At 36.0% G+C, this 22,279-nt stretch overlaps 4 protein-coding genes and 1 pseudogene across 6 annotated transcripts in view; all 5 read right to left on the bottom strand.

Moving 5' to 3' along the window:
- adarb1b (adenosine deaminase RNA specific B1b) overlaps positions 1-10,983 on the bottom strand; it is a 132,259-nt gene extending 121,276 nt beyond the window's left edge. For 2 of the 3 annotated variants that reach the window (XM_028022582.1, XM_028022579.1), the window contains exon 1: positions 10,793-10,983. The gene's annotated coding sequence lies outside the window, so the exon portion shown is untranslated. Of the gene's footprint in view, positions 1-10,370; positions 10,496-10,792 lie in introns of all 3 variants that reach the window. The other variant, XM_028022580.1, reaches the window with a different exon arrangement.
- Positions 10,826-12,187, bottom strand: LOC114147561 (olfactory receptor 1D2-like; annotated as a pseudogene).
- Positions 12,188-13,562: 1,375 nt separating this feature from the next.
- LOC114147735 (olfactory receptor 11H6-like) lies at positions 13,563-16,122 on the bottom strand. The gene has a single exon (XM_028022304.1). It carries the CDS (start codon positions 15,010-15,012, stop codon positions 14,083-14,085), a length of 930 nt encoding a protein of 309 aa, XP_027878105.1. The 5' UTR covers positions 15,013-16,122; the 3' UTR covers positions 13,563-14,082.
- Positions 16,123-16,469: 347 nt separating this feature from the next.
- LOC114148487 (olfactory receptor 11H6-like) lies at positions 16,470-17,836 on the bottom strand. Its single transcript, XM_028023809.1, has one exon. The coding sequence runs from the start codon at positions 17,400-17,402 to the stop codon at positions 16,470-16,472; it is 933 nt and encodes a 310-aa protein (XP_027879610.1). The 5' UTR covers positions 17,403-17,836.
- Positions 17,837-19,414: 1,578 nt separating this feature from the next.
- Positions 19,415-20,347, bottom strand: LOC114148674 (olfactory receptor 63-like). The gene has a single exon (XM_028024106.1). It carries the CDS (start codon positions 20,345-20,347, stop codon positions 19,415-19,417), a length of 933 nt encoding a protein of 310 aa, XP_027879907.1.
- Between the last annotated feature and the right edge of the window lie 1,932 nt (positions 20,348-22,279).

Genomic DNA, 22,279 nt, shown 5'->3' with positions numbered 1-22,279 from the left:
CTTAACTCCAGTGAATGCAAAGAGAGAAGTTAAAAAAAAACCTTTTTTAAAAAAGAAAAGTCCTGCAGATCACCTCCAGCTGTCTGTGCACACTCACAACACCTCACCTTTAAAGGTTACCGTCTTCCCCGAAGTAAAGACCGCCGTACGTGTTGCAGTCACGGACGGGTCGCATTTTTAATGGGGCCCGCATGAATAATGGCTACCACCCGCGGCTCCACGCTCAAAATAATTCAGCGGAGGTGAGGTGATGGAGCCACATTGATGTAGGGACCCCCTTCAGCCAAAGTAGGGGACGCCATGGAAGCCAGGGTCAGGTTCAAATCCTGAACCATATTCAGTCAATCTTAAAACTCTGAACCCCAGCAGTCATTTAGTCAGAATTGCTCATCACTGGGCTGAAGGGATGGATTAAATCTGTTCAGGCTTTTTTTTTTTTGTGCTTCGTATTGCACAGTTTGACTTTTATTTCCCCCTGTGGACAGCATGCCCTCCTCATGGCCAGGATCAGCTGTTCATCATCTGAAGCTGGCATGACAGAAAGCAGGATGTCCAACTTCCCTATGTGGATTAATTTTAATAAGGGTGGTTAGCTTGTCTCTTAAGCAATTTGCAGTCAGGAAGATTTTGGAATAAAATTTGTAATGAATGAGTTGGTGGTGGTTATTTAGTACCAAGAAAAAAAATTAACTATAAACTTTAAAACACCCCAACAAGCCAGGTTTCCTTTAAATGTTCCAAGATGTATATTGGTAATTCCCATTTACTTTTTCCAAGGAGCTTAACGTTCCTGCACCAACAAATTTGCAAAAACATAGCTTTCTAATTTATCATTTCATCAACAGGCTCTCTGGAACTCATTCTGGTGATCTTTAAGTATCAGTACATTTCCTCCAGGAAGTTCATTTGTTCAGTTTTATTCTATTCTATTGCTTTTTCCTTAATGCATTACAGTGCTGTCTATATTGTTTTACTGCTTACCTTTACAACATTGTCTAATTTTGTATTTTCGATTATACCACAAGCAATTTCACATTTTATGATAACTTTAGAGCAAAATCTGTTTGTGTGTGGAAATTTGATATGATTCATAGTTAGAGTCTGAATCCTGAAATATTATTTGACTGAAGGCCAGAAATCCCTCCTAAACACATAATTCCCACTTTGATTTCCACTTCGGACGCCATGCTCTCAACGTGGGCAGAATAGGATTGGCTATTGCATAAAACTGCAGCGACAGAAACAGGACAGGGTGGTCATTGCACTGTGTGAAACTGCGACCGCTTCTGAGAGTAAAGACATCTGACATCCTTTCAAAGCGAGCCCCAAACAACTCACCTTGACTTGGGGGAAAAAAGCAATGTCAAAATCAGAACTGTCAGTTCGCATGAATTTGTCATCCACAAAAATGTCCAGTCCATGCACACAGATTCGATATCTTTCTCTTGTGCTTGACAATCATTCTCCACAGGTTCAGCGGAGGACAGGTAAGCGCTCAGCTCACCAGGAGCATGAGGTAGAAATAACAAGAATCAGATATTTATTTATCTGGACAACAGCCTGAACTATAAAAGGGCCTATTCTGCTAGTTTTCATGTGTACAACACAATAAAGAATTTTCTGAATCTCATTTAAAGGAATCACATGAAAATACGACATTACTGCTTGTATCTTTTAATAAAACAGCAGAGCTCTCCCTCTATGTTACGGCAGCAGGCTTTTCACTCTGAATATCCATAAACACACTTCATTTCTGACGCTGACTGACAGCCTATTTCAAGAGCTACTTGTGAGGAATCAAACAGAGAGCCATATGAACAGTGAACATATAAAGCATATTAGTCGTACATTAGCAGTATATTAAGGCAAAAATTCAACCACAATCAGGAATTCCAGAGCACAACAGGAGACTTTAGCCTCACAGCGTTCTGCAAGCCATCATTATATCTGTGCAACACACCATAGATAAATTTATACACTCAACTCTTTACTTGCAAGTGGCTATGCAGAAATGTTTCCGATTCAAATCAATAAAAGCTTCCACCCAGTACAAACACATTCATGCTGATCTAAATTATACAGTGCCCTCAAGATTCTTTTGACCCTCAATAGAAGTTATAAAAAGCCCTCAAAATAAATTCAGATTGTATTACAATAGCATAATGGAAAATCCCACATTTATATTTGTGTTGTCATTCAAAACCCTTAACAATTTCCATAAAATAAATACAACAAAAGCATTTTTTATCATTTGTGCTTCATTTTTACTTTACTACTTTGACTGGGATTTTTTTTTTATCACTAAGTCTAAGTCACTATCGTTAATTTGGTGATATATTTCAAATCATTGCCCATTAATGTTCAAATTAACTTCCTAACTAATGTCTTGAGATCCTTCATTATTTCTACATAATCTTCTTTCCTCTTATCGTCTTCTACATTGTGAAAATGCAGCAAAACACCTGATACCTCATGCTGCCATTGTTCTTCAGGTTGCAAACTTCACATAAATATACCGATGACCATTAGAATCAAATACTTTCATTTTAATTTTATGATGAGACAAAACATGTATTCAGGAATTAAAATTCCTTCTCTTGGCTGCTTTTGCAAACCGTTACTTGGCTTTTATGTTCATTAGCTGAACAGTCCTTCAGCCAGTATATGGATAATATAATAATGGTTAATGACAGCTTCAACAAACATCTTCAAAAGGTCATTTGCTTTTGTCTTGCGGTGTATATATTTTACTTACTTTCTTCCTATTTGTTGTGATAAGAGGACATTTCAAACACTGTTAAGAACAAAATTATTCATACCAGTAGAAGATTTAGAGTCAAAGCAATGGAAAAAAAATGGACAATTTCAATTAGTAATCCAAGACTTTTTTTTTAATCTCCCTGGGATACAAATAAGACATAACAAGGAAGCCAGTTTATTACTCTTCAAAATGATAAAAACAAAAGAACATATCACATGTTCATTGGCAGAAGAAGAAATCAGAAAAGACTAGAAGCCTAAATGTGTGCATATCTACATTCTGAGCAACAATTTGAAATTTAAACCATGACAATAAGGCTGGATGAGGACACATATTTATCTTGCCCCCATCCTTAATGAGGAGGATGGTACAAAAAATATCAGTGCTCATTAGAGTAAGTCCCAACAACCACTATACACACCATCAAAATGCCACCAATCCTTATAAAAACATGCCAGAAAAAAAGTCTATTTATTCCAAATATGATAAAGGTCAGAACATGGAGATTACTAAGAGCTACTTTTACTGCAACCATTGGCTTTGGTCAGATCAGATTAAGATTGACATCATTCCCAGGGTTAAGTAAGGTGGAGGATCAGTGATGCTGTGGTACGGTTGGTTTTGGCCCAAAGAACCATACTGAAGTACACACAATCATAAGCTTTGAAGTACCACGACATTTCTAATAAAAATCTGGTGGACTCCTCTAATAAACTGAAAATAGGTTGTCATGCAACATTTATTGATGGTTTAAAACATATATCCAAATCATAAATGCTTTACCAGACACAACATCCTGTCAGTCAATAAGGATTATGCAAAGAAGAATGTTCGAAGATCCCTCTGTCTGTAAGCTACAACATTGTGAAATGGTTGGAGCTTGGAATAAGGAAATAGTGGATGTACAAAGTACAAAAAGCAAACAAAATTTGATCCTTTCCAACTGAATTCACTGAATTTAAATTAAAGGTTGGATGTTCATAAGATCAAGGTATAACAAGGAAAATTAAATAAGATTAAAAATTGTGACATTTTACAAAAAAACAAAAGGACACTGCATTCTACATCATCCAGTTACACCTCCATCAGTCTCCTTTACACCATTACTGCCATCCTAATTAGAAACAGCTGACCCAATCAACCGTTATGTGATATAAGTGTTGCACATAGGCTATCTGATTGATTGAACTCATTCTATCATGTACGAATACATTCAAAATCAATTTCAATTCCAGTTTCAATTCCAGCTATATAGCAATCATGTCAGCCATTCGCATCTGGCAAGATGTGAACCATCAAGGTCGTATGTGGCCTCTCTCTCAGAGGCAAAGACCTGAAGCTCATTTAGAAAAAACATTTTCAGATTGTCACACTGACAAAGTGCTTGAAGAATTTAGTTCATTTATTGCAATGTTAGGTTCAGTTCAGCTGATGACTCCAGATGGATTTGTTGAAAAAGAACCATTTCACTTTGTAGTCACTCTTCGACTGAAAAAAGCCCTTGCAACCCTCATCTGTCCTGCTTTACAAAAACATTCTGTAGAAAATATTCAAGCCTTAATGTGCCAGAGATGAACATGGGGGTGCAAATTATTAAAAAAAGTAAATATTTGCAGTATTAAACTATTGTTTTACAAATTCAATTCATGTTTTTCTGAACTCATTTAGGCAAAACAGGATGCGCAACCTTGTGTGGCTATGAACAAAAATCATAAATATACTGTTATTGCTCATTATTTTCACCCAAACTATTCATCTTTGCCTCTGAATATGAAGTATTTCAAATTAAAGAGAAGAGGGTTCATATTCAGAGAATACACTAACAACAAAAGTGTAGCAAAACAGGCAACTCAAATCTTAATAAATGCAGCTAAGAGAGGTTATAGTGGAGAAGTAACTGGATAACTAATGTAAATGTAATCTAAAAAAAGCCGAGTTTAAATCAGATAAGAAATGTGGAGCAGATCGTTGTGTGTAGCCAACATGAGGTGGAGAAACACATGATGTAGCTGCATGCGGACAGCCAGGTGCGCTACCTGTTAAAGTGGAGTCAGGTTAGCAGTCAGCCATGAACAGAGCTGGTGTTCACGCCAAGCAGCTGGAAAATTCAGCTATCAGCCTGTTTGAGCAGTAAGCCACATTCTATACATTTAAACTGCAGAAATGCTCCTTTTGTACATTTCACATGCCACACTTTTAAGAATTGTATTTATTTCAAGAGGTTGCAGACAATCTTAGCATTCTAACTTTGAGTTTTGCAAAATCTACAGCAACATGCGCAACTCTTTACTTAATAAGCTTGTTGTTTTGAAAAAAATGCAAATAGTTCAGGTAAAACCTGCTATGCTAAATACTGATAATCAAATGCCCTTGATTATCTGATCAACTGTAACTGTGACCTGCTCTACAAAAGCATGAGTTCACCCGTCAAAAGACATAAACATACAGACTTCTGGATCAATGTCTACTGAACACAGGAGCCCAAAGTCTCGACATGATGCACAGCTTCATGTAGGGCTGCAAGGTATTAGGAAAACACGCTAAATGTTATCATCATGGTGAATGTTGGGATGACGGCAGTGTTAACGTCTCTTTGTTTTGTATTCATTGCAAACAGTCATCAGATCATTCAAAATATTTTAACAAAATTCTATTTCAGTATTTCCATTTCAAAACATTCTTTTGTTAAAAAAACTGCATTGAATGATATCTGTTGTTTTGGCAAAGAAACAGCTTAGATGAAGTTTTCTAGACTCACCTAAACAATTTCTGACATATTAAACATCAGAAAATATACTTCTACTAATGTAATTAGCAAGTATTGATTGTTGAGAAGGAGGAGGGTGATGATTTACTGAGTATTCTACCGTTAATTGCAAGACTGTCTGAATGACAACTAAAGCTTCGCCAAATCTATCTAAATAAAGCTCTGCAATATATTGAATTGAGTGTACTGTTTTTTAACACATAGGTTTTCAATTTTGCAGCATTTTTCCTTCTGCCATGTCTCATAAGGCAACAAATATAGCACCAATGCTTAAAAAAAACTGTCCTTACTTTCACATGGAAGCAGAAAAAAGCTGCAGATCAGATGTATGGAAGCTGCTGAGTGTCACACGAACTTTGTCTGGTAAAACACATCAAGACCGTCGCTGCTGTTCATCTAAGTCAACAGCTGAATCAGACGGAAGAAAACAGGATGCCTGGTGTTTTTCAGGAAAAGAGGTCGGGATAAGCCGAGATAAGGTTTCACTATGAGGAAACATTCATTTCAAACAACTTTAAAATCCTTTTCTACCCAAAATAAGTGAAACAATGTCCAATCGCCACAAGGAAATCCCCTCTGCAATTACAGCACATTCTGGAAAGTAATTTATCTCCCAGCAGACGGATAGCATTTCTTCTTTTCAACCACTCTTCATGAGATTGTACACGACACACAGGAGAATCACTGTCGCACCGAGGAAAGTCTGATTAATTTAACTTTGTCAAACCAATTTTACAATTAGGCGAGACTCTAATGTGTTTTTGCAGGTTCTGCCGGGAAAAGAAAACATATTCAGGAAAGGCGTCCAGAAAGAAGGAATGCAGAGCCATTTCATTTTATCCACCCTATCCATTCAATTATTTCACTTACAAACAGCGGCTCATCAGTCTTGCAGTCAATTCTCAAACCAAAGGGACAAATTGTCCAAATGTAGCCTTTTGTAAGTATTCATAGAATCTGAAATCACTCTTTTGCAGAATCAAAGCTTTTGGGGACCTGTTGAAAAAATTATCAAAGCTTATTTTAAGATTTAGACTAAGGGCTTTGTTACAGTCATTGCAACCAGAAAGTTAAAAAAAAAGAAACTTTCAGAAGGTTTTCCCTGATGGAAGTTTGGATAAAACTAAGATACTACAGTATGTACACACTTTATTGATGAATTATTCTTCCACAGAAGCACAACTAATTTATAATAATTTTTTTTAAATTAATGTTTGAAACAAAATTACTTCTTTTAAACTTTCCTGAATATGAAAAATATTAGAACTGAAAATGTTCTTGTTATCCTGTTTTTTAATTTTTTTGTGAGAAATTGGCATATTTACATGTAAAGCTTACAAAATTAAGCATAGTGACCAATCACAGTGGTAGAGTGTGATTAATTTGGGGGTTTTTTTTCAATTAATTTACAGAACTAATATTTGTATATTGGTTAGGATTTAAAACAGGAATTGTTAAAGTATGCAAGGTAAGGAAGGACCAGAGAAAGGATGATAGATTGCTGGAAATACTGACTGGATGGATAGGATGATGGACAATCAACTAGATGAATGAATGAATAATAGACAAATGGATGGATGGATGGTCAGACAGATGGTTTGGTGGATGAATGGAGGCATCGCTCAAGTTCAGAGTAATTCAAAGTGCTTTGAGGGAAAAACAGACAAAAACACAAACGGACGGATGGATAATAAAAAAATATTCCTTGCTTTACCCTCCTGATGAGCTGTGGTGCACTCATCAGGGTTTACACAACAGTGCCCACGGGTTAGAGTAGGGAACCTATAGATCAATGAGAGAGACTTCCATGTCCACATGGGGCTGTGTGAAGGTTATAGCCACCTCGTCTGCTCCCTCTGGGTTTCACATACAGGAGAGTGAATGGACAGAGTGCACTGAGATTCACTGAAAATTTACTAGCAGTCTTTTCTTCTGCTGCGTGGGTCCGTTTACCCAACGCTGCTGATCGCTGAGTTTGGCACCAGATCCCCAGTGAGTGATCTCAGCCGTTTTCTCCTCTCTTAAACGTGTCACCTCAGCAAGAAGAGTAGCAGTCTTTTTGTAAAATATAGAGTAAGGTCTTGTGTAGTCAGCTTTGATCAGTTTTTGCCAAGGTTGCCTCGACGGTGCTCTGTTTTAGCTGACCGTAGCAACCAGTTTCTGCTAAATGCTCAATTAACTCAGCAAATAAGCAATCTGGACTTTTAGCTTCATAGTCAGGAAAAAAAAGCCTCCTTTTGAGAGCTAGTCTTGAAAATGCATTTTAAAAAGTGAAATGCTTCCATATTTGCAGTTTTAATAAACACAGAACACTCTTGGAAGACGTATTAAAAGTTTCTAATAATTACAACATAAATCCATCTTGCATCCAGCTCCAGTAAAGACATACTATACGCACGTATAGTGCTGTAAAAAGTCTTGGCTTCAATTCACATTTCATTATACTCTGCCTTAACAACTTTATATTTAATAAATACCTGCAATAGACATATACATTTCTGAGGCATAGAAAAACTTGATCAATCAGGGTTGTGACTAGGTATGCGCTGGAATGAGATTCAGTATTTCTTCAGATTGTATCTCATTAAGCCATCGGAACATTGCTTGAAAGCATAAAATAGAAAGAAAATCAGCTAGAAGTTATAACAACAACAATCAGCCAGACTCGCTGGATCTCCGACTTGCAGCTGGAGTGTGATGTAATCAGGTGGAATGTCATTCTCAGACGCAAGCTCTAAATTAGATCTACCTTTCCTAACAGACATGCCACCTGTAGCATGCTAATTATAATTTTGAAACAGTTTTATCTTAGTAAGAATGGCAGTTGCAGTGACTGGAAACATGTCCAAACACAAAAAAAATTATCTTTCTTGTAAGTGAGGGGAAAGTATGGAGGTATTTGTTTGTTTTTATTTTTTGCAATTTATGGAGGATATCTATAGTCCATAAAGCAGAGAAAACTCTGTTCACTTTCTTTGATACTTCATTACCATTTGACAAGGTTCCGGATTTTTATCACTTTTTCACTTTTTATGGTGCAAATTTAGTACTTTTATTATCCTTTGCATTTTTATAGATGTTCCTAAAGGAACAGATGAGTCTGCAACTCAGTGACAAGTAGATGGTATTAAAATTCCTAATCATCCAATTTAACAGTAGTTTGTTTGCTAAATGGTCTGATGTGTGTAAGCTTAAGCGTTTCATTAAAGCCTAAATGCATTTCTTCAAGATGACAGAAGCAAAAATGAGGGAAAAATGTCAAACAAAAGTGTTAGATCTCCAGAAAAACAGGAGTCTTGTGGCTTAAGACCACTTTACAAGATTACAGACCACTTTGAAAAGATTATAAGAAATAAATCAGGCTTGGCGGAAGCCAAACATTATGACATCTGCAAGGTAACCTACATCAGCAGCTGAACTATCCAGCTGAGATCTAGGCAAGAGATCAGAAAGGAAGATTAAATTCATTATTATGTCAGAGGAACACATGCATGAAGGATTTCAACTGAAAGGTAAACAGATGAAGTGATGTATGAGCACTCAACATTTTTTCTCTCTTGTATTCTCTGTAAAGTGTCTTGGGTGTTTTCTACAACATGCAAATTTTTCTAAGTGCAAATACGCAAAGTTATGTGAAATATGGCTTCTCTTCTCTAGAAATTGAAACTATACTGGAGTCGCATTTAAGGGATTTTTCACATTCATCTTATATTGTCCTGACTCTTTAAATTTTAAGCATGTGATTAAAAAAAAAATTCGATTAAGAAGAAATTAGCAGTTAGCTGCGCTAAGAATGTTCTCTCTATAGAAATTTTTAAAACGTATTAGGTTTTTCTGACACTGTCGCCATCTATTGGTGTCTTATGGTCATTTTGTGCATTTGCCATTTTATTTCATTCCCAGACACGAGTTGCACAACATGGATCACTTTGTGATGATACTTTTTAAACATACTTTAACAGACAGTGATCATTTCTTCTCTTTGGCATTTTGACATTATGCAGTCGTGGATACTGGACTCTTTCCAGTAATAAAAAGCAGTTATCTCCCATGGGGTATTTTATACCAGCCCTGCTTCGATTTATTTTCATTCTCATTGCGACAGTCAGGAATTTTTTTAAGTAGCCTACTCATAGAGTAATGTAGGGAAATAAACTTATATGGCTCAAATAAAAAAAGTATCTACCAGATGGAGGGTGTTCAGAGGTACTTTAGTTTGATTAATGGTAATTTTTTTATGATAGTAATTGATAATAATTCAACAAAAATACTTAAACATGCTAAAAACTACCAAAAGAAATAAACCAATACCTATTACCTTGTTACTGGTCCATGAATACATCACAACTATGAGCTTATCTGAAATAAAATTCCCAAAATTGGTCAATCTTCAGCAACAGAATGTATATTAATATAAAATCTGTTGCTAACAACTGACCATGAGAGATTACCAGAAAAAATCTGATGTTTAACAAATTCACAGGTTGCTTGTCCTTTCAAGTAGGGGTCATTAGAAAGGTCCTTCTGTGTCAGAGTCACCCGAGTTTACTGGATCATTTAAATGATTTCCCAAAATATCTGCAAAAATTGTATTTACAGGGCAAAGTGGATTAAATATTTCTGACTTATTTCTTGGAACGAGATACTAGGCATAAATGACACCATAATCTGATTAAACCACACTAATATAGTAATAAAACTGTTATTACAATATGTACAAAACGCAGTCTGAAAATAAGCGCCGTTGCCACATTCTTGCACTGCATTCACACTTTAATTCATTTATTTATTTTTTTGTCCTCCAAGGACTTATAAAGAGAGGAGGCTTTTTTCGGGTTATACCTGCAGAGCATCCCCGCACACACTGCGGCATTGAAGGCAGCACGGCTTTAATGCTCCCATATCCCCGTTAATTGAACACGATGCGGTCTCCAGAGCGGACCTTTCCAGGCTCTGACAGAGCAGAACTGGATGGAGGTGGAGGGGATGGGGGAGTGCAATAATAATAATTGTTATTATTATTATTATTATTATTATCTGAATATTGACAATTATAATAGACTTAAAATCCCTCAACAAGCTGTAAATATATCCCGCTCATTTGCGGCGCCTATATGAAGAGACGAGCATGTTTTATGTGAATCATTCGCGTTATTTTGAGCCGCTGCTGTAGAGGATTACCAACCTAATATTATATAAACACCACCGGAACCATGTTCCATCCACTGCAGCCCCGAAATGACACCAAAAACCAGAATACTCACTGCGGGCAGACAGGAGGGGAGCGAGCAGACTTGTCAGGACGCGGGCAGTCCTCCGGTGTTTGGGGTAAAAATCACAGACAGGACGTCTGTTTTCCTCCGTGGCGTCGCTGATGTGGAAGAAAGGCGAACAGAGGAGCAGGCTGAGCGGTAGCATGCACTGCGGTGTTCAGAGGCTGCTGTCGGCCCGCTTCTTCTGCTGCAGGGGAGAGGGCGAGACATTACCGCCGCCTGGTGGTGGGGAGACCGCACAGATTTTTACAGAAATTTTCAAAATGTTGTGGCAGTAATAAAGAAATATTGTCCAAATAATTAGACAAAAAGATAATATAGTATAATAATAAAATAATATATATTTTATTTAACTTATAATCAAGAAAATGAAAAATAAAAAAATATATGTTTATGTTTTTCTCTAGGCTGCAATGCAAGTCTCTGAGGAGACAAAAATGAGGTAATACAGATACTGATTTCTCATATATACAGTAGATCAATCAGTCGGCTTTTATTGACAAAGCACTTTTTATACACTATAAATAAGTGGATTCATTATAGGAGGAATGAGAAAAAATTTTCATTCCTCTTAAAATTCTTAAAAGTGTCAGATAAATCTTTTGAGCCAAATTGAAAACACATAACATCAAAAAGGGGAGTAAGTGAAAAAGTGAACGAGATCAAATGTGGCACACATGTTTGCATGTACTTTCTCCTGTTTTCTATGGAACCTACACAGGCTTTTATGGGAAATATGTAGGACCACACAATTAACCAAAAGTGAAGTGCATAAAATGCTATTGTGAAATATCCAGCCATGCTGTTGGGAGCAGCTTCAGATGGAAAACAAGCAATCATAACAATACTCCAGTTCAAACAAATGATTTTGTTTAAATACGGATTGCATAACTTCAACCTAGATGTAAGGATAGTGTTAACAGCAATAAAGCAAAAAGGTGTTAGCCAGGCAAGACAGGCTAAAGTGATGACTCTCTGCTTCGACATGACAGAGTGGTATTCCAGTGGTCAACATATAGCCAGATACTGGTCATATGCCATGAGGGCAAGGATGGACAGATCACTGCAGGCGAAGGAGTACAACACCTGAGTCTGCAGAAGGCAGCCTGAATAAGAGATGACATGAACAGGAGAGAGCAGATCTGACAGAAATTTAGAATTGAAACCTGCTGTTCCATAAAGGGAATTCATGCAAATAGCACAGAGCAGAATATACATTGGTTCATGGAGTTCATTATTCAAGATTATAGTCAGAACAACACAAACATTTACAAGAATAATTATAGAGTAACACAAAAAACTGAGAAAGAAAAGAAGTGATTTGTAATATCTTATCTCATTTAAACCTGAAAGAAAAATAATTGAAATTGTTGAAACATTGTTCATCTTGGTTCAGAAACGGGTCTTTGCTCCTTAACCAGCTCTCTGACAATGTCTAATCTCGCTTCTCTGTTGAATTTAGGAAATCCAGCAGTGGCTGTGCGTTTTCAACTTAGCCAATAACCCTTCTTTCTTTCAGTGCAGAGCATTGACTGGGTGAAAGTTGGATACTTCACAAAGTCACAACTGATTTCACAGGAGGAGACAGATGGGGAAGGAGGGAACGTAGGATGGATACAATGACATTGCAGAGCAGGCAAATGGCCAGAGCTAACAGGTGGGGCAGTTCTCCAGGTTAGTTTGACCCCAGGGAGACGACAGTGGTAGTGGACACATACATGTCCACAAAAACAGAATTAATTAGACAATGAAATAGCAATGTATTGATGACCGAAACTGACAGACTTTAAAAATAAAATAAAACATATATAAATAGCTTAAAATGCACCAATAAATGGAAAAAATGAGAATTTTACCTCATGTTTTTATAACTGAATTTACCTTCATCTTTATTTTTCCATTTTAGTTCCAATGAATTATACATTTATATTATAAATTTTACTGTTTGTAAAAATATGTTTTAATGCCTTATCTTTTACTCATACAGATCCATTTATGTCTCTTTAATTACCTCCTTTATTTTTTTATCTTGTTTTTTCCTGCAGGACTTTTCATTTCAATGTTCTTTTTACATTTTTTGTCTCCTATTTTAACTTTTCCTCATGCATTCCTGTCTTATTATGCAAATGAGAAGTGGTTGTGTGATTTGAGACAGAATCAACTCTTAAATCACAAATTATGTATAAACAGCAGTGGATTAAAAGGATGTGGAAGGACTTTAATTGTGCTATATTTTGTAGTATTTATTTTTCATTACTTTTTTGGTGTTTTATTGCATCTGTCATGGAGCTTGGTTTACCCATGTTTGCTGTAAAACAATGCTACATGATGTACAATATTCTGACAGTTGTCTAATATATTTAGTTGGAAGTGCTGGGGGTGGGAGGGCACCACATATTTTGCCTAGGGCGCCCAAATGCCTAGGGCCGGCTCTGTTGGTCATCTCTGCCCTCCAGTGGCCACTTGAGGCATCAACAGTGAAAAAGAACAGGCAAAACCCCCCAAAAAACTATGACAGTTGTATTCCAAGATGAAGAACCAAATTTATAAATGCATCTGTCTTAGAAAATTATGCTGGTAAATTTGAGCTCACTCTGGCGTATTTTAATACAGGCATATTGTTAATGTGCTAATTAATGTACACTGTCCTAATTAGTTCAATTAAAACTTGACAGTGCTGTCATCTTTCAGTTAGTCAGTCTTTATTAAAAAGTTTTCATACACAGAAAGCACAACAGAAATTGTTTCATGTGATATAAAAATAGGAAGGAAATAAAATAATAACAAAAAAAATCAAAACAAAGATAAGCTAACAAAGCTAAGCATGGGAAATACCAAAAATTACAGAGGCAATGTTGGTTAAAATGACTGAGGAAAGGAAATATTTACTGATAATGATGACGAGACATCTATGCTTTATGCATTGATTCTGAATTCTAGATCAACAATATTAAGTGAAAATGGGAAAAGAATGTAATTAAAATTAAATATAAATATTTAAAAAAATGAAACAGAGCCTAAATTAAGGTAGATTAAAAATCTACATTTATGTAAGACATGTAGAGTTGTAGAAATGTATTAATTAAAACAATAAAACAAAACAAAAAAATGCATTGCACATAAAACAGATTCTAACACCAAAGCCACATAAATTACTGACAGGAAGAATTTGTTGCATCAGTCTTTAAAAAGACAAATTATGCTTATAATTGTGGACTCTTTATTTTGCCTCTAAAGTGGCAAGACATTACTTTATCAAAGATTTTTTTTTTAGAAAAGCATTATTTCATTTTCATAGTGGCCACACTTAAAATTTTATTTCGTATTTTACTCAACTTAAACCCATAAATAAGTGGATTCATTATAGGAGGAATGATGAGAAATTCTATACAAATGAAGTTTTTAATTGTTTGAGGTAAATATTTTGAGCCAAATCGAATATATATAACATCAAAAAGGATAGTTAGAGAAAAAGTGCACAGCGAGATCAAATGTGGCACACATGTTTGCATGAACTTTCTCCTGTTTTCTAAAGAACCAACACAAGTTTTGATGAGAAACATATAGGACCACAAAATTAACAAAAAGTGAATTACGTAAAATAATATTGTAATATATGATACTACGCTGTTAACAGTCGTTTCAGATGGAAAACAAGCAAGCACAACAATGCTCAAGATCAAACAGATGATTCGATTAATGTATGGGCTGCATAACTTCAACCTATATGCAAGGACAGTGTTTACAGCCATAATGCAGAAAGGTATTGACCAAGCAAGACAAACCAATGTGATGACTCTCTGCTTCGACATAACGGAGTGGTACTCCAGTGGTCGACATATAGCCAGATACCGGTCATATGCCATGAGGGCAAGGATGGACAGATCACTGCAGGCAAAGGAGTACAACACCTGAGCCTGCAGAAGGCAGCCTGAATAAGAGATGACATGAACAGGAGAGAGCAGATCTGACAGAAATTTAGGATAGAAACCTGCTGTTCCATAAAGGGAATTCATGCAAATAGCACAGAGCAGAATATACATTGGTTCATGGAGTTCATTATTCAAGACTATAGTCAGAACAACACAAACATTTACAAGAATGATTATAACATAACACAAGAAAGTGAGAAAGAAAAGAGTTGATTGGTAATTCCTTGTCTCATTTAAACCTGAAAGAAAAAAATGAGAAATTTCTGAAACATTGTTCATTGTTAAGACATGTGGATCTGCTTTGTAACCAGCTCATTTATGAGATTCTCTTTTGAAATGAAAAAAATCTACAGTAGCTCTGGGATTTCAAATCAACCAATAAACTTTCTTTCATGCACTGTTGCTCATTCAATGGGTGAAGGGTTACTGACTCATAATTAATTCCACAGGGGCAGACATCAACATCTCGAAGAGGACCAAGAAGTGTACTACAATTGCACAACAATTTTAGAGGATGGCCAAACAGGATAGGTGAGAAAGTTCTGGAGGAAACATTGTTATTTTGTCAGCTTATTAAGCTAACAAGCTAAAATGCTGTCTTTTCCCTACTTTTGTACACAGTCCTTTTTCAGTCTCTCTCAGACTGGGGGAATCTGTAATATCATCATCCACCATTATGATTTTCTCATTTTGTGTTGCATGCATGTCTCTTTAATTTGTTGGCCATCCATAAGCTATCTCTTATATTTACTTTGAGTGCGGAACAAACCACTCACTTACATTTACATAATTTTTTTTAAGTGTTATGTCATGCAGGAGGCTAAATGTGGTTCAGGATTATCAGTTAGGGTTGAACAAAAATGATTAAAATCATGAAAACAAAACAGAGTTTGATGCTCCTGGAGTTAAATATCACTGAACAGAGGTATAAGATATTTGAGAATCTGACCTATCAAAGTACGCTGACAAGTTTTTATTCTATCAGCCAGCCTGCACACAGTATTTGACAGACTGAGTTGTATAAAATATGTTGTATTGAATTTCTATATATATATATTTGCATTTTACAAATGTTTGTCATTTGTGTGATTAATCAGTTGTTATCTGTAGATGATGACTTTTCATACACAAAATTAACACCAAGTGCTTCACATATGATGAAAGCAGAAGAAAAAACCAGGGTAATGCTAAACTAAACAAGGCTAAGTATGAGGAAAAGAGCATTACAGAAATTGCAGTTATAATTCAAACTATTGCCTGGTTACATCCAATACAATACAATTATGCATTGAGTTAGGAACAAAAGAAGAAAAAAAAAAGATATGGCCACTTAATAATTATAAATATATCAGAATGTGGGTTTTTATCTTGTTTGCCAGATTAAAAATACCTTTTTAAAATAACAATCCTTAAGCAAAATCCTAAACAAACATTTCATTAAGCCCAAATTTCTACATTGAAAATGTTTTTTATTTGTCTGATGTAATATTCCAATCAAAAAGGTGTTTTCAGTGGTTGTAAGCAGAAAATAACAATTATTAACAGAAATAAAGGCTTGAAAACATCAGCATGTGTGTATGTGTTTCACTTAGGGAGTATAACATTTCAATAATATTTTTACCTATATAATATCACTGTAAACTATCTATAAGCTGAAAAGGAGAAAACATGGCTAAACTTAAAGGAATTAAAAGAAAGAACTTTAACAAAAGAATACATAAAGGGAAAATAGAATTTTAAAGACTGCATTTCATAGCTGCCACACTTAGAAGTTTTTTTCTTATTTTGGTCAACTTGAAACCATAAATCAGTGGATTCATTATAGGAGGAATGATGAGAAATTCTATTGAGACAAAGTATTTAAGAGTTGTTGGTAAATTATTGGTCTCAAATCGAATATATATAACATCAAAAAGTAAAGTTGCAGAAAAAGTGAACAAGGAGATCAAATGTGGCACACATGTTTGCATGAACTTTCTCCTGTTTTCTATAGAACCAACACAAGTTTTGATAAGAAACATGTAGGACCACACAATGACAACACTGTGAAGAACATAAATACCTATTGTAATATTTCCAATGATGCTGTTAATTATAGTTTCAGCTGGAAAACAAGCAAGCATAACAATGCTCCAGTTCAAACAGATCAGTCTGTTTAGATACTGGCTACATAGCTTCAACCTAGAAGCTAATAAGGTGCTTACAGCTATAATGAAGAAAGGTGTTAACCAGGCGAGACAAACCAAAGTGATGACTCTTTTCTTTGACATGACGGAGTGGTACTCCAGTGGTCGACATATAGCCAGATACCGGTCATACGCCATGAGGGCAAGGATGGACAGATCACTACAGGCGAAGGAGTACAACACCTGAGCCTGCAGAAGGCAGCCTGAATAAGAGATGACATGAACAGGAGAGAGCAGATCTGACAGAAATTTAGGATAGAAACCTGCTGTTCCGTAAATGGAATTCATGCAAAAAGCACAGAGCAGAATATACATTGGTTCATGGAGTTCATTATTCAAAATTATTGTCAGAACAACACAAACATTTACAAGGATGATTATAACGTAACACAAGAAAGTGAGAAAGAAAAGAATTGATCTGTAATTCCTTGTCTCGTTTAAACCTGAGAGAAAAAGCATTGAAATTGTTGAAACATTGTTCATCTTGGTTGAGAAGTGTAACCAGCTCAGTAACAATCTCTAATGTTTGTCTGTTGAATATAGCAAAACCTACAGTTACAGTGGGATTTCAAACCAGCCAATAACCCACCTTTCTAGCAATGCAGCTCATTGATTGGGAGAACACCGGAAGCTTCAACAAGTCTCACTTGACTCTACAGAAACAGACACCTAGATTGAACCTAAATCAACTCCTTGGAGTAAAACTACCATTTAATCCACACATGAAAGGCAACTTACATCATAATCCACAGGTGTTTGTGTTTTAGTTATTTTGTTGTCCTTTCTAACTATTTATTGGTCTCTTTTTGATAGAAAATATCTTTCCATGTTCTAGTGTTTACTGTTGCCATTCAAGTTACTAGTCATGAGAAAGAAGAAGTTCCCACAAATTGCTTACATTAGTGGAATTGGCATGGTTTAATGGTATCCAAAACTGCTTTATAAATATGGAGGAGAAGAAACATAAAATACATGCATTTATATGTTATTCTAAAACTAATAACATAACCTTAACATATTATTAATAGAAAAACAGAAAACATTTATAATACGATTATTTTTTAAATAAAATAACAATTTCTGTGAAACATGGATAAAATTAGGATGCTAATTTTTTTTTTATCAAAAACAAAACTATAAATGTATCTATCTCAGCTTCAACACACATGAACCAAATAATCAGGTCATTAGCAAGATTGGACAACTTGACTGCATTCTGAGGAAGTAATTCACTTATTTGATTCAGGCATGTTGAACCAGGGACACATTTAAAAGTTTCAGGACTCTTGCCCTACATTAGATAGATAGATAAGATTTATTTGTCATTGTCATCAACAGATTACAACGAGATTGAGATTTGCTCGACTCGAGTTAAAATGTAGGTTATGTGTATATACATAATATACAATATACATATACATACATACATAAAAAAGATAAAGAAATAAATGGTACAAAATGAGAAATAAATAGACATCAGAAGATGGTTGCAGCGCCTGGAGGTGTCGCAACAGAATTTACATTTTTTAACAAAGTGGTGTCAAGAGCAGAAGTTCTTACGCCTTTGAATTTAGTGCCATGATTGCCATCCGGTAAAAACTGTTTTTTAGGCGATTTGTCCTGGTTTTTATTGCTCTGTATCTCTTGCCTGATGGCAGCAGCTGGAAGAGACCATGGCCAGGGTGTGAAGAGTCATTTAAAATGTCCAAAACTTTCTTGTGGAGCCTGGAAGTGTAAATCTGTTCCATAGTGGGGAGGGGGAGGACTGATTTCAGATCAGCATGATTAAAGTCCCCAGAGACGATGTGAACTTGTTCTGGTTGTTGCTGATAGTATCATGCAGGAGTCCCACGGCCGAGCTAGCGTTAGCATCCGGTGCTATGTGAACCGCAGTGAGTAGAATGGCGGTATCGGGGTCTGCATTTAATTGTGATGAACTCCACGCCTGGAGAACAGTGGCTAACAACTACTGTGGAGTTCGTACACCAGCTGTTATTTACATAAACTCATAGTCCGCCTCCTCTTTTCTTACCGGAGCTCGCTGATCGGTCCTGTCCTGTCCCCCCATTTTTAAATTTGATTTTAGTCAATAAAGATGCAACTTATTGAAAAAGAAGAAAATTGTGTAAAATAATATCCTGCAACATGAAGCAGCCAAATAACAGCTAAAATATTTATATTGTCAGGTTTGTCATGTAAGCAATATTTTCCACAGATAATTTCCACAGCTGCCTTCCGAGCCTTGATTAGATTGACAAAACATATCGTCTTCTTATATGTAACATTATTTTTTAACATTTTTATTTTCACAGAATATCAAAGTATAAAACCATTTGAGATTAAACATTTCTGAAGTCAAATTTTGAACAGGAAACAGGAATTAAAGAAAAAACATTTCTGAGCAGAAACAAATTAAATAGAAAGCAAAAATCAAAGTAAATAAAAGTTTATGAAAGCATTGCTTATTAATACATCTGAAAGAAATGCGCTTAAATTTATTTATATCTGAGAGTAACAAAAGTAATAATTCTGTTTCTAACTTTGGTCAGTTTGAAACCATAAATGAGTGGATTTATCAAGGGAGGAATGACAAGAAATTCCATCGCAATAAAATTTTGCAAAGTCTTAGCTAAATCTGCAGAACTAAGTCGATTATTAATAATATCAATCAAAATAGTAAGAATAAAGGTGGACAAGGAAATTAAATGTGGCACACATGTTTGCAGGAACTTTGCCCGGTTTTCTATAGAACTGGCACATCTTTTAATGATATACATGTATGACCAAACAATGAAGAAACCATGAAGAATATAAATTAGTATTGTAATATTTGCAACAATTTCATTAATAGAGGTTTCATTAGAGAAACATGCCAGTGACACAATGCTCCAATTTACACAGAAAAGTCTGTTAATATATGGACTGCATAACTTTAGTTTATATGTTAGAAAAATGTTGACTGCAACAATGAAAACTGATGTTAACCAAGAAAAGGATGCCAGCTTCATGACTTTTTGCACCGACATGACGGAGTGGTACTCCAGTGGTCGACATATAGCCAGATACCGGTCATACGCCATGAGGGCAAGGATGGACAGATCACTGCAGGCGAAGGAGTACAACACCTGAGCCTGCAGTAGGCATCCTGAATAAGAGATGACATGAACAGGAGAGAGCAGATCTGACAGAAATTTAGGATAGAAACCTGCTGTTCCATAAAGTGCATTCATGCAAAAAGCACAGAGCAGAATATACATTGGTTCATGAAGTTCATTATTCAAGATGATGATCAGAATGAGACAAACATTTACAAGGACAGTTATGCAGTAACACATCAAACTGAGAAAGAAGAGAGCTGATCTGTGATTCCGACTCGTTTCATTGAGACCTGAAAGAAAAAACACTGAAATTGTTGAAACATTATTCATTGTTTTAGGGTTAAGAAACGTCTCTATTGTTTCAAAGGCAAACAACTGTCTTCAAATGACAAGTCAAGCGTCTTTGCACTCTTTAGTAAGACTAAGAATCAGCTGAGCAAGGATTTCCAAGCAGCCAATCAGTGTGCTTTCCAACACAAAAACAAGGGTGGGATTTTCCAACTTCATGAATATTATCTGTTTTAACAAGGACAGAAAGGAGTCATGTATCTCAGGGGCAATAAGCAACAATTAAGAAACTATGGAAAGCTGTTTTAGCACTGACATCTGAGGAAGTTCTGGAGATTCTTGAATATCCAGTTATATGAATTTGATTTCCTATGTTGGAAACTCCAGAAGACACAGATGACAATCACCTGGATCTATGACTACCTGACAACCAGACCACAGTGTGTGAGACTGAAGGGTAGTCTGTTTCACCAGGTGGTTAGGAGCACTGGGGCACACAAGGGGCTGTATTCTGTGCAGTACTTTTAATTTTGTACACTTCAGACTTCCAGAACAAAACAATGACTCTGCAGTCATTGAATGAATCAGAGATAGTCAAGAAGCTGATTACAGAGAGCTGGTGCAGTACTTTTAATAAAGTAAGAGTAGAGATTCTGCTTTATATTAACTACTTCTAAAAGTACGCTTCCAAAACTTTTATTCAAGTAAATGTAACTGAGAAAATGTACCTTGTTACTGCCCAATTCTGTATATGGGAAATAGGACACAACATATCTGCCATTTCACCACCAACAAGAAAATTTTGTCACTTTAATCTGGTTCCAGAGAAAGGTTATCGCAGCCAAAATGAGTGATGAGGAAAAGGTTAACTGAGCTGTGACGCCATTTTCCGACCTGCAGTCCAAAGTCATACGAAGCCTGAACGCACCATCTATCAGTCGATAGCATTGCCACATGTGATCACTAAGTGTCTTTCTGCATGGGGCTCGGTTGGAAGGCAGCGCAATTTCCTTCATATGATAAGTTGTCTGGTGTATCTTTAGATTAAACTGGAGCTTACTGAGTGGTCCTGTGCAACATATTTCCACCTGGACAAAGTCCCACTGAGGATGTATTCTTGTATTCTTTTTAATCAACTCTTAGGTGGCCCCGTTTACTTTGGACATATTCTGCATCAACCCCCATTATGACATCTAATCTCAAGTTGAACAGGATGAATCGATTTATACCATACCATACCATACCAACTTTATTTATAAAGCACTTTAAAACAACCACAGCTGATACAAAGTGCTGTACATCAAAACACAACATAACAATAAAAAAAACATAAAATAAAAACTTACAGTTTAAAAACAAAAACATACAATTTAAAACTAGATCCCGCTAGAATTGAAAGCCAAATAAAATAGATGGGTTTTAAGACGAGCTTTAAAAGTGGACAGTGAAGGGGCCTCCCTGACCTGCAAAGGCAAGTTGGTCCATAATTTGGGGCCCATGACAGAGAAAGCCCTGTCCCCTCTGAGCTTCCTTCTTGATCTCGGTACCTCCAAAAGCAGCTGATCTGCGGACCTAAGAGACCGATTTATAGGTATTTGGTTCTCTTGCAACTAAACATTGAGCGTCTTTACTCCACACAGCTGGATGGTATTCTGTTTTGCTACTCAGAGAGCAGAGTAGGCCATGTAACAGAAATTACATGTAATTGTGTCATAAAAGTATAGAATATTTACATATCAGTGTTTCCCAACCTGGTCCTCAAAGCGTGCTGCATGCCTTAGGTGTTTCTTTGCTTTAACACACTTGCTTTTCGGATCGACAGGTTTTGATGAACTGGATTCATTTACATCAGGTGTGAAACATCTAAAACATGCAGGGCAGTGACACTTTGAGGACTATAGCTGGGAAACACTGAGCTATTTAACCCAAGGATATTTGGTTTGTTTAAAAGAAGCTTGAGGGATAAAGAATAGC

Source organism: Xiphophorus couchianus, chromosome 7 (assembly GCF_001444195.1).
Source record: "Xiphophorus couchianus chromosome 7, X_couchianus-1.0, whole genome shotgun sequence".
In the NCBI taxonomy this organism is placed as follows: Eukaryota; Metazoa; Chordata; class Actinopteri; order Cyprinodontiformes; family Poeciliidae; genus Xiphophorus; species Xiphophorus couchianus.
The sequence above is the reverse complement of the archived record's forward strand: the minus strand, read 5'-3'. Positions and strand labels throughout refer to the sequence as shown.